The following is a 13,355-nucleotide window of genomic DNA, read 5'->3' as shown; positions in this document are numbered from 1 at the left end:
AAAATAGGAAATATTTGTAACTTTAAAATGACACCAAAACAATAAAAATCCAATATAGGGAACCGGGGATTAGAATTAAAAAAAATTAAATAAAAACATGTGCTTCCAGTGATTAGAAGCCAATAGCACCAAACGGGGAGATCTGGTCACAAAGTCACAATTTGAGGCTGACTGCAATGGAGTCCTGCTCAGATACACTGAGCGGGAGACCTCAATCATAATTTTACAATCATTGATTTTCTGGAGGATTTTCTCCTGACGGTATGCAGGCCTCTCCATCTAGCAGATTTTGATGCAATATCATTGGATTGCTTTTCTGCAAGGCCTCGGTCAAATCCTGAAAGTCTGGAGCTACGAATCTTTCAGCGGGATGAAGCTGAAGTTCATGCTGGGTCACAGTTGAATGTAGTCGAAGTCTGGTTGCTCCACCTATGGAGCTGTTTCCAAACGTTGCTCCAAACTTCTCCAAACTTCTGGAACGTCTTCCTGAAGTTCCCCTTGAGGGTTCAGGGTGTCCAAAACACAAATCCAAGGTTCTAGAAGCTCAGAGATGGTCCTTGGAAGTTTGAACCACAATTTCCACAGTGCATGTGGCCAAATCCTTAAACATCCACTGGACACACTCCAAGCTAGGGACTTCTTGTGAGATGATGTAGGAAAGCTTTGTTAACCTGTTGCTTCAGCGAGTGCACTCTTTAATCCTTTTAGAAGCAAGGCAAAGTCCTTAGGGCTGTAGCTCCCAGTGTGCAGCAGAAGCAGTCCTTCAAAGAGCAGAACATTGGGTGCAGACCAGGGTCCATCAGTGTAGTCCTTCTCCTTGTAGTTTCAGGCAGCAAATCTGAGTTGCTATGCAGCTCTCACATATTTATTCAATGATTTAGGGGGACAAGCAGGGGGGCAGCCGTGTCCAATTAAATGCAGGGTGACACCTAAAAGCATGACAGCTTCCTCCAAAGTGTGGCATAATCTTGTCCCACAATTCAGTGTACACTAAAAATCCAAGATGGAGAATTCCTCTCCAGAAGGGCACGACCTGGCTAAACCAACCTAATGGTGTGGCTCATTTCCATTAACACTGCCACTCCCTCCCATCTGAAAATTCAATTCCTTGGCCTGCCATCTGGCTGTAGGGTACAAGCGGAGGGGTAGGCCTGGCTGGCATTATTTCATTATTTTCTGTCCTATTCTCTTTGGAGCCCAGTTTGATTTACCCAGCCCTTTTTTGGCTTGTGCTCTGCAGCTGCAGACCTACCCCCACCAGATAACCTCTGCTCTATGGAGGCCACTTATAACTCATCAAAGCTGCCTGGCTAAGTCTATTGAGACTGGCCAATCAGATGTGGCTAGAAACGTTTTAAACTTTTCTGCAATAGTTATGATGAATTCAGCAGTCACAAATTGTCAGATTTATCATTACCAATCTTTTGAGTCCTTGAATGACATTTCTAGCTCCCTCCTAGCAATATGTATACTTAAACACAATATTTCAGTGTTAGTTTATGGAGCTAGGTATCTACAATAGTGGAGAAGTGTGGCTCAATGGTTAGAGCGGCAGACCCTGAAGCAGAGATCTGGCTCAAGACCAGGGTTCAAGTCCCGCTTCGGCAGGTCTTGGGCTCAATTCCCCTTGACCAGATAATTCTCGCCTCAGTGCCTAATCTAATTCATGGGTCCCACTCTGCAACTCTGGGCAATAGCTTGCTTAATCTCCACAACGGCCCCAACAGCGCTTGGATGCCTGGCTTCACCCTGGGGGTGCTCAGGAGTGGGCGCCTCACAGGGAAAAAGCCAGGAGGGGTTCCATAGCGGTATGAGTACAGCGCCTTGAGACCCTAACGGGTGAGTAGTGCGCTATACAAGTGCTAATTTACAATTACAATGGGTAAGAACTAAATGGACAGTTTATCCCACACCAGGGCATATAAAACATCCTTTATAATGTCCCTCGGTATAGTTACATGGCACTCCACCCCTGGGGCTCCTAGGGGAGACCTTAGAGGTGACTTATATGTAAAAGTAAAGTGGACTATCACTTTGGAAGTACCTTTAATTCCATATTTCAATTTGCATATATTTTACTTTTAAAGACAGTATGCAAAGCAGGTCTGCCTTTAAAAGTGACAGTAGGCAACACCGCAGTGCACATTCCAGTGCAGGAAATCTACTGGGTCTCTAAACCTCCCTGCCCTAGTATATACTAGGGACTTCAGGGTAGTTTGATAGCCAAATGTAAATATACCTAATTACCATATACCTTTTCAGTCAGAGCACTGACCCTGGGCCTGGTTAGCAGTGTCCAGGTCAGAGTCAGAGTCAGTTACCACCAGTGACAGCCGGACAAAATGGGGTCAACAAGGCTAAAAGGATGACTTTCTCACATGTCCCCTCTAGTACTTGATGGAGCTTTGATGACCAGTGCAAGGTTAATGCTTGGCCTTTTTTCCTGTGAGGGATTACCTCTAGGATTAACAAGATTTTCAAACACACAAAAGGTGATGGGAGGAAGCTTGCAATAAGTTAACCACTGCCAATCACTCGGGTAGCATTCCAACCAATCGTTCTTTTGCACATCATGCCACCTCAGATATGATCTAGCCATATGCAAATCAGACTTGGTCTTGCTCCAGTAGGATCAGTACCAGCCCAAAATGTCAGGCCAGGTCCTCCCTGAACCGGAACAAATGCAACTGGTTTCACCGTGACTGTGGCTCATCAGTTGGAGAATGCTTGGTTCCAGTAGCACAGGGTGCATAGGACCAAGGATTAAGAGATGGAAATACATGATGAAAATGAAAAAAGCTGACAAAATATGGCTGGATTAAACAACAATGAGAACGGGTCAGATTGAAGGCAACATAAGACAAAGCATGAAAATGAGGTGAGGATATACAGGACATAGAGGAAGGAGAAAAGGCAAACTAATACCATTAAAGAAATAAGGAAATCTCCTAAACAAGGTTTTTCACACATAAGAGCAACAGCTGACTCCATGTTAACAGGGACACAATTTTGCAGTCCTGGCCTATCCTTATAAAACCTGATTCATGCCGATAAGATTAACACATCCCAAAACAGCAATTTGGGTGTGTTGTATAATTATTGAGACAGTTGACCCTGTTGCCTGATCTCCCAGATGCCCAACCTCCTCCCAGCCTCCAGCCTCAACTCCTCCCCTCACGCACTAGTGCACGCCCACACACACAATCTGTGAAGAGCCACTGTCATAAATAGACACAACAACTATGATTCCAGGACTGCAGTCGTGAGCATGTAAGTGCTGTCCCAAACAGGACTTCCAGTAGTTTCATGATTCTACCTCCAAACCTACTGGGTCTTGAAACTACAGGATGTACTGGCTGCATTAATTCAGGACAGGAAATGATAAATCAGTGAGGAAACTCTATAACAATTTAAGGAACCTGACAGGTACAGGTTAGTAAGTGCAGGCAACTGAGAGGTTTTCATGTAGATTTAAGGACGTATGATGCACTCAGGCACACAATGCGGACTGAAAAGAGCAGAGGATATGAAAGGAGATTGTAAAAGAGATAGTGAAATATTGAAAAACGTAAGGAATCTGGGTTCGGATTGAAGAAATCAGGGGACCTCAAGTAAGAGTGAGGAAAACAGTGGACTGAAAAGGTAGGAGAGAGAGTGGTGGAAGTAGACAGTGTGTGACATAAGAGGATTCAGAAAGAAGTGGGTGAAATTAAATTGAAAAAGAAGGTGAGACAGAAGCATGTATAGACTGAGAGGATTAGAGAAAGTAGAATTAAGAGGTGGGGTTAGAAAAGGCAGCAGGACATGAGTGAAATCGTGAAAAGTTGAAGAGTTCTTTTGGGATTGAAAAATGAACAAACACTGCATGGGAAAGCAAAAGAGAGGAAGGAGTGATTGGAGGGAACAGAAGGGAAAGAATGGAATTAGAGAAAGCAGAAGGGAAACAAAGCTGGAAAAAAGCAAAGGGAGTATGGTAGGGATAGAGAATTAAAGAGTGCAGCAGAGAATCAGTTTGATTGAAGAAAGAGTAATTCTGGGATGACATCAAGCATGAGAGGTAGGGTGGGATATTAAAAGGCATAAGAGAAATGGCAGCATAAAAAACACAAAAGAGAAAGGGTCATACGAAACAAAGAAGCAAAAGAAGGGAATTAAATACATGCTGAAAAGTTGGTGATATTGCAGAAAGTACCAAATGGATTGGATAAGAGAATACAAAAACTATTTGCTGGAATAAAATTAGTAAGAGTTAAAGAGGGATTCAAGCAAATAGAGTCTGAATGGTTTTGGAGAAAACAGCAGAAAATGGGTGGGAATAGAGAAATTAGACAGAGAAGGGAGGGATTAGATAAAGCGGAAGATAAAGGATGGGATAGGAGAAACAAGAAGGGAAGCAGTGAAATTAGAGAAAGCAAAATGGGAAAGGTGGTTTTAGAGAAATCAGAAAGAAAATGTAGGGGTTTCAAATAATAAAGGAAAAGGGTGGCATTACAGGAAGCAGACATGAATTGGGTGATTAGCGAGAGAAGGAAAAGGGTGGCATTAAGGGGACCAGAAGGGAAAGGGTTAGAGTAGAAAACACAATCAAAAAGGGTTGGAGTAATGAAAGTAGGAAAAAAATGGAGGGATTAAAAAAGAAATGAGAAGAAACAGGGTGCGATTAGGATTTTAAAAAGCAGAAAGGAAATTGTAGGCTTGCAGAAAGAAGGGGAAATGTGTCATTAGCGAAAGAGGAGGGAATAATGGATTAGATAAAGGAAAAAGCTTTAGGTGAGATTACTGAAAGCAGGCGAGGTAGGTTGGGATTAGAGAAAATAGAATGGAAAGAGTGATTAGAGAAAGAAGAGGGGAAATGGAGAGATTGGAGAAAGCAGAGAGGCAGAATTAGAGAAAGTAGAATGAAGATGATGGGACCAAAGAGAGCAGTATGAAAATGGTGGGACTAATGAAAACAAACAAAATGAGGGTGAACTTGATGGGCATGGAAGAAGAAAGTTGTGATTAGACACAGAAAGCTGTGGTGAGATGGAGCGAACCAGAAGAGAGAATTGGAGCCTGGAGGAAGTCCCATAGGACAGGGTTGAGATGTACGGAAGGGTCTATGTTTCCATAAAGGAAGCAAAAAAAAGTAATGTGGGTTTAGGGAAAGCAGAGGTTGGTGCCAGGCTTGTGACTGTGCCCATTAATAACTCTGCTGTCCATGCCCTCTTGCCTTCCCCGCTTCTCTGTCCTTGGCAGGCTCTGCCACTGTCCCTCTCCTGATGCCTCGTCTAATTTTGCTCATCTTTTGTCCACAGCTCTGCTGCTGCTCTACGACGTCACCAATAAATCATCGTTCGACAACATCAAGGTAAAGAACTGAATATCCACATTACCGACCTCTGTCCTTGTATTATCTTCGCTGTGAAAGTTTTATTTTGTTTTGGCATAATTTAGATTTTTGGTTTTAGGTGGAAATTCTCCTCTCACGCCACAACTGATGTTCCTGTTAATGTCCGAGGGTATATATATGGGCAAAATGAAAAAGGAAAGAACCCCCGTCCAGCCTCCCGATTTATATGTAGACTAGAACCCCCCCAACTCTCATAAAACAACAGGAGGCTCAGTGGTTTACATAAACTATTCACTCTTATTTTATTGCACATTATTATCCAATATTACAAAGCAACTCATATATAACAATCATTGATATAACTACTCATCCTTGTATTTGGAGCCCAAAGTCCATATGGGAGAGGTGTGCGACATGCCCTTGTAGTCACACACTAGACAATGGAAACAGGGTGTCAGGCGAACAAGACATAAAAGGACGAAGAAAAGAAACATACATTGAGTGAGCGTTATGCCATCCACTGGTAGTCATTTTCTTCCCAGTATGCCGTGAAATGGTAGACAGACCTCTGTTAATCTATGGATCTGTCACTGGGTTACTGGATGTCCCCAGTAATTTCTGTTCTGTGATTAGCATATCTGCTCCTGTGCGACAGCATAGTCACCTCTAATAATCTATGAATCTGTCACTGAGTTACTGGATGTCCCCAGTGATGTCTGTTCTGGGATTAGCATATCTGCCCCTGTGTGACAGTATAGTCACATCTCTTAATCTATGAACCTGCCACTGGGTTACTGGCTGTCCCCAAATATTTCTGTTCTGGGATTAGTATATCTGCCCCTGTGTAAAAGGATAGTCACCTCTTTTAATCTATGAATCTGTCACTGGGTTACTGGCTGTCCCCAGTGATATCTGTTCTGGGATTAGCATATCTGCCCCTGTGTGACAGTAAAGTCACCTCTATCAATCTATTAATCTGTCACTGGGTTACTGGCTGTCCCCAGTGACATCTGTTCTGGGATTAGCATATCTGCCCCTGTGTCACTGTATAGTCACCTCTGTTAATCTATGAATCTGTTACTGGGTTACTGGCCGTCCCCAAAGATGTCTGTTCTGGGATTATCATATCTGCCCCTGTGTGACAGTATAGTCACCTCTATTAATCTATGAATCTGTTACTGAGTTACTGGATGTCCCCAGTGATGTCTGTTCTGGGATTAGCATATCTGCCCCTGCGTGACTGTATAGTCACCTCTATTAATCTATGAATCTGTCACTGGGTTACTGGCTGTCCCCAAAGAAAGATGTCTGTTCTGGGATTAGCATAGCTGCCCCTGTGTGACAGGATAGTCACATGTGTTAAACTATGAATCTGTCACTGGGTTGCCTGATGTCCTCCGCGATGTCGGTTCTGGGATTTGCATATCTGCCCCTGTGTGACAGTATGGTCACCTCTATTAATCTATGAATCTGTCACTGGGTTGCCTGATGTCCCCCGCGATGTCGGTTCTGGGATTTGCATATCTGCCCCTGTGTGACAGTATGGTCACCTCTATTTATCTATGAATCTGTCACTTGGTTGCCTGATGTCGTCGGCGATGTCTGCTCTGGGATTAGCATATCTGCCCTTGTGTGACAGTATAGTCACCTCTATTAATCTATGAATGTGTCACTAGGTTGCCTGATGTCCTCGGCGATGTCTGCTCTGGGATTTGCATATCTGCCCCTGTGTGACAGTATAGTCACCTCTGTTAATCTATGAATCTGTCATTGGGTTGCCTGATGTCCTCCGCGATGTCTGTTCCAGGATTAGCATATCTGCCCCTGTGTGACAGTATAGTCATCTCTGTTAATCTATGGATCTGTCACTGGGTTACTGGATGTCCCCAGTGATATCTGTTCTGGGATTAGCATATCTGCCCCTGCGTGACTGTATAGTCACCTCTATTAATCTATGAATCTGTCACTGGGTTACTGGCTGTCCCCAAAGAAAGATGTCTGTTCTGGGATTAGAATAGCTGCCCCTGTGTGACAGGATAGTCACATGTGTTAAACTATGAATCTGTCACTGGGTTGCCTGATGTCCTCCGCGATGTCGGTTCTGGGATTAGCATATCTCCCCCTGTGTGACAGTATGGTCACCTCTATTAATCTATGAATCTGTCACTTGGTTGCCTGATGTCCTCTGCGATGTCTGCTCTGGGATTAGCATATCTGCCCTTGTGTGACAGTATAGTCACCTCTATTAATCTATGAATGTTTCACTAGGTTGCCTGATGTCCTCGGCGATGTCTGCTCTGGGATTTGCATATCTGCCCCTGTGTGACAGTATAGTCACCTCTGTTAATCTATGAATCTGTCACTGGGTTACTGGCTGTCCCCAAAAATGTCTGTTCTGGGATTAGCATACCTGCCCCTGTGTGACAGTATAGTCACCTCTGTTAATCTATGAATCTGTCATTGGGTTGCCTGATGTCCTCCGCGATGTCTGTTCCAGGATTAGCATATCTGCCCATGTGTGACAGTACAGTCATCTCTGTTAATCTATGGGTCTGTCACTGGGTTACTGGATGTCCCCAGTGATGTCTGTTCTGGGATTAGCATATCTGCCCTGGTGTGACTGTATAGTCACCTCTATTAATCTATGAATCTGTCACTGAGTTACTGGGTGTCCCCAGTGAGGTCTGTTCTGGGATTAGCATATCTACCCCTGTGTGACTATATAGTCACCTCTGTTAATCTATGAATCTGTCACTGGGTTGCCTGATGTCCTTGGCGATGTCTGCTCTGGGATTACCACTCCTGCCCCTATATTATAGTAGACAGACCTCTGTTCATCTATGCATCTCTCGCCAAGTATCCCAATATCTGGGTAACATCCGCACTTTGGATTTGTATATCTGTACCTATGTAACACTAGGCCTGTAATGTGTTAATATGTCACTGAATTACCCTACATCCCTGGTGATGTCAGCTCTTGGATTAGCACACCTGCCCCAGTGTACCCCTACACAGACCCAGTGCTTATTATGAGAGGGTGGTTGCTGGTGGGGACCACCAGAACTCATTTTTGGGGCCTGGTATTTATTTTTGGAGACCAGCACTTATTTTTGCTCATCAGACATTTTCCGAGTGCAAGAAACGGGAAAGAAGCAGGAAGAGAAAAGCAGAAAAACCTTCACGAAAGGAGAAAGCAGGAACTTGCAAAAGTGAGATAAGGGGGAAGAGGGTGTCTAGTAGTCGATTAAAGAGGCGTGAGGTTGTTTCCAGGCTACACAAACGTGGTGCTTGCCACGCTGACACTTAATAGGGACAGCGGGCTTCTGAGCTGCTTTTGGGCACCGGCACTCATTTTTGACAAATTAAGCACTGCGAAGACCTCTGTTAATCTATACAGGTGCTGTGCAGTTATGTTGTCTGCACAAGATGGGTCATAGTGCAGGACAAATGTATTTTATTTAGTGTTTTGTAGAGAGCCAACATATCGCCTACAGCTTCTTCACATACCCAGGCCCACCTTTTAAATTGACTGGGCTAGAGTTCTTAAAAATATTGTAGAGACCACCTAAGGCATAAACACACATTACAATTGCAGCTTCAAATATCTGCCTATGGTGTTTAATAGTGTATCACTCTGTGCTGATGACTCTGTCAAACTATGTACCCTTTGATTTCCACATAGTGGCTCATCAATAAGATATTTATCCAAGGTGTATCCTAAAAGTTATTACATGGCAATGTCTAAGTGTTTTATTTCCCAATTTTGCATAGGACCTGTTTCTATTGCTCTTTCTTGTACTCTGCTATTTCATATCCTCTGTTTTTAAACATGCTTCTATGGTAGGCAGATCCGGATCGCTTTGTACGCCTGAACGAGGAATTATAATAGGCCTCTAGGACTGACAGTAGGTTAATCAAGGTGTCAGGGACCTATTATTTATTTTATTTTAGAAATGTTTTATGGTGCAGACTAGACCAAGGGATGGCAGAGAGCTTCAGATTATAGTAAACTGTATGAAATCAGACATTTTAGGAAAAGATGCACACAACAAATGCGATGACATGGATAATATGAAAATGGGAAGAGGATGTGGAGAACAGCCAGAGCTGCCGACTTTGGAGTTGGGAACGATGTTCGAGTCTCGGCGTCGGCTCAACATCCTGTGATTTTGGGCAAATCACTTAAGGCCTGATTTAGGTCTTGGCGGAGGGGAATATTCCATCACAAATGTGACGGATATCCCCTCCACCGTATTACAATCCCATTCTATCTTATGGGGATCATAATAAGGCATACGGGATATCCGTCACATTTGTGGCTGAGTTTTCCCTCCACCAAGACCTAAATCAGGCTCTTAATCTCCCGGTGCCTTCCAAGAAATGAATATGTGCTTGTGTACTGTAACTCGTGCGCATGTAAAGTGCTCCAATAGCTTCCACAAACTTCAAAAAAAGGACGGTATAAAGTAGGTATTTCCCGAATCAAAAAGAGTAATTCCAAAAGTGATTCCAACTTTCTAATCAGCATACAGTGACTGTGCAAAAGCCAAATAAAAGGTTGATAAAAGATTTTTCACCCTAGCCAAACACGTGACAAGATCTGTTGTGCGTGGTCAGCATGCCTGGTGACTTGAAGACCAAGGTCGGACCGGCCTATATGGCAGTCAGGCAGTGCCCGATGGGCTGGTCTCACAGATCAGTCTGTGGGATTATTTTTTTTGCGGTTTGTGGACCTGTGTTATGGCCAGGTGGGCCGGTGCTTAATGTTGATTTCTCTGATATCAAAACTAACATCACCAGCAGCAAACACCAGGGCATGTTGTCTCCTACACCTTGCAAAATACCCATACAGCGTGTCTTTATAAGTTTGAAACTGTCCTGATTTTTCAAACTTGGACTATGTTTTTTAAGCTATCTGGTTTGCTATTGGGAGTCAGTTTTATTTTGGTGCCCAAACCTCTTTTTCGTCCCAGTCCGACCCTGTTTTGGGCAAATGTTGGGCGATTCTGAGTTGAATAATATATTTCAATTTCCTGTTGGCCAACCTTGTTAGTGACGGCAACATCAAAAATATGAATATTTAAACAACTATATTCCAAAGTGAGCTGAGTAGGAAATGCAATACACATAATCAGTTGCAATCAGTATAATCAGGTGAAGCAAGAGAGTGTCTTCGTTTTCCTGACTACACGATAAAAAAATCATAAATATCAGAAATTCTGCTTTAAATTAGCACAACATACATTTCTAGTCTTGATGTAGTACTTTTGGAACTTGTCAACTATATGTTTATGCTTATCTTAAGTGCGTGAGTAGTGTTACACCCCACTGGGCTGCCCTACAATTATAATAAAAAACCATAGCATTATACCAATCAAAGAAATTATAAACTCAATTTATGGTTAAACAATATGCTAGAAGACTGGAGTCGTCTGGCATAAGAACATGGCTGTGTTCTCTGTAATTTTCTAAATTTCTTAGAAATTTGCTTTAGTATTGTACACAATATTTTAATATCTTCTAATCTATTTTCTTAATTGATTTTCCTCTGTCCCCTTTTCCTCTTTCATTTTTACAAAATTGAGCACATGAACAACTGACATGTATAATACCCTTTAAAATGCTTTATGCTTCCATAGGATTGCCAGACACGTAACTAAACTTGAGGGCAGTCCCCTGCAAAAACATGGAAGAAGCCCCTTGGAACTCATAAGGGAGCTCTCAGGCCAGGGAGCCCCCTCACAGTGCTGAGGGGGCTCCCTAGACCTCGCGGGGGCCCCCGCACCATGAGGGCTGCGGGGTCCTTTGTTATGCCACTGAGGATTCCGATTTCTCTTGTGACTCACCAGTGCAGCCTTCTGGCAGTTGCCCCTAAACATAGTCTTGCTTCCACTAAAGACAGAAATCTTGCATGGGCTGACTGTGCATCTTCCGCATAGCAGGAGTGCAATAAAGCTGGCGACCTTTCTGCTGACGAGGCACATGGTTTTCAAGTCCATATAGTGTATGAGTTTTCCTAGATTACATGCTGCCAAAGGGGGTCTTTCCTCACACATAGGGCCCGAAGGCAAATTTCACCATTTGCGACTGCAAAATGGTCTTGTACAATGTACCTTCCCTATTTTGTGAGTCAGTATCCGGTTACTGACACGCAAAATGGGGATTGGGACCTGCAATTAGGAAGGGGCATCCCGAGGGCGTCCCTTCCTAATTGCGGCTGCTGGGGGATGTACGATTGGTTTGTGACTGTGAATTAGGTCACAAAACACTCGCAGTTAACACCAATTTCAAATTGCTGGAAACCTATTCGCAAACGGGAAGGGGTCCTCACGGGACACCTTCCCCTTTGTGAATGGTGGCGAAAATGTTTTTTTCTGAGCAGGCAGTGGCCCTATGGAACACTGCCTACTCAGAAATAATGACAAGAAAACTTTTTCTTTTCAGTTTTTGAAATGCAGCCCATTTTCCTTTAAGGAAAACGGGATGCATAAAAAAAAGAAGAAAAAATGCTTTATTGAAAAGCAGTCACAGACCTGGTGGTCTGCTGACCCCGCAGGCAACCATCCCTGTGAGTGCTGCAATTCCAAAATGGGTCGCAAATTGTGACCTGCCTCATGAATATTCATAAGGCAGGTCCCTTGCGACCCATTTGGCAATAGCAAACAGTGTGGGTAACACTGTTGTACATTTTGTTTTGCGACTTCACAATTTTCGATTTGCAAACGGATCACAAAGTGCGAGTCGCAAAACAAAAGGTCGTACATCTGGCCCCCAAGTTCGATATCAAGAGATACTGGTTGCTCAATCCTTGGTTGTGTTCCCCTTGCAAGAGAGTGAAATCTAGCATCTGATCTATCCTGCTGAGAACCTCGCACTTTTATATATTTTTTAGGTTTTATTGTGACCAATGAGTACATTGAATTGAACTGGTATCTTTGGTGTGGGATGTCTTGCCAATGTTGCATTTGGGTTTGTGTGCTAGGGGTACCTCAGTAGTACTTTAAAATACTAGAGGCTTCTATTACTGAACACTTTGTTGGCTATGTACAATGTGAAATTCCTCAGTGTGAACTATCTGTTCCTGTATGGCACAGCATTCCTGTAAAGTTTGCAGTCTTAGTTTTTGCTAAGTCTGGAGTTCTAGTACTCCAGCATCTAATATTGATGATAGATCATCATTTAGCAACAGTACAGCAGGGCATTGCTTAAGTCCCCTAGGACTGCAGTCATTTTTTTTAGAGCTGTAAGTTCACCATTTTTTGTATTCGGAAACTGTGAGTTAAATTTTACTAAGAGTATTACTAATAGAAATTTTACGACTGCGAAGGCTCCACACATAAAAAGATAGGACTGTCCTATTGTTTATGCGCAGAGTTCTCGACCCCACCTGAGGAGACTTACCAGTCATAAAGCTAAAGTACTAAAATAAAACTTGTGGAGCCTGATTCACAAAAGTAAAGTTACACTTTTGTGTAAGTTTACTACTTTTTGGTATTCACAAACTATGTGCTGAGTTTAATGACACCGCACCCTCTACATGTGTGTGCGGAGATCTCCCCCACTGCAGAGTGCCCGGGTGCGGAGAACTTCACACACAAAAGTATAGGGAGTGCAGAGTTGTAAAGCTCTGCACATACTTTGTGAATACAAAAAAAGAACAAACCTATACAAAAGTGTAAGTTTACCTTTGTAAATAAAGCCCATCATTTGTGACTACAAAAAATAGTAACCTAACACAAACATGTAAGTTTACCTTTGTAAATCAGGCCCATTATCTCAGTTACCATAAATTGATAGGTGCCTTGAGAGATGTTGTGTTTATTTTTGCTGCAAGAAGTGACATTTCTCTCTCTCTCACCAGCTACAAATTAATTGTCACAGTGAATGATGTATCTAAAGCTGCATGGGGTTACTTCCCTCTGGGTTAAAGCTGAATAAGTGATGTGGGGATGTTTTGATGCAAGAGATGTGATTTCCCACAGATTACAAATTAATTGGCCCTTTGAGTGATATTTCTAATGGT

General features: G+C 43.0%; 1 protein-coding gene across 4 annotated transcripts in view; it reads left to right on the top strand.

The window, feature by feature from the left end:
- RAB26 (RAB26, member RAS oncogene family) overlaps positions 1-13,355 on the top strand; it is a 716,049-nt gene that overhangs the window by 415,287 nt on the left and 287,407 nt on the right. For all 4 annotated transcript variants that reach the window (XM_069209743.1, XM_069209744.1, XM_069209746.1 and 1 more), the window contains exon 5: positions 5,298-5,350. In XM_069209743.1, the coding sequence (XP_069065844.1) occupies positions 5,298-5,350 (53 nt within the window). The remainder of the gene's footprint in view (positions 1-5,297; positions 5,351-13,355) is intronic.

Source organism: Pleurodeles waltl, chromosome 10 (genome assembly GCF_031143425.1).
Source record: "Pleurodeles waltl isolate 20211129_DDA chromosome 10, aPleWal1.hap1.20221129, whole genome shotgun sequence".
Classification (NCBI taxonomy): domain Eukaryota; kingdom Metazoa; phylum Chordata; class Amphibia; order Caudata; family Salamandridae; genus Pleurodeles; species Pleurodeles waltl.
This window is presented reverse-complemented; position numbering and strand designations above follow the sequence as displayed.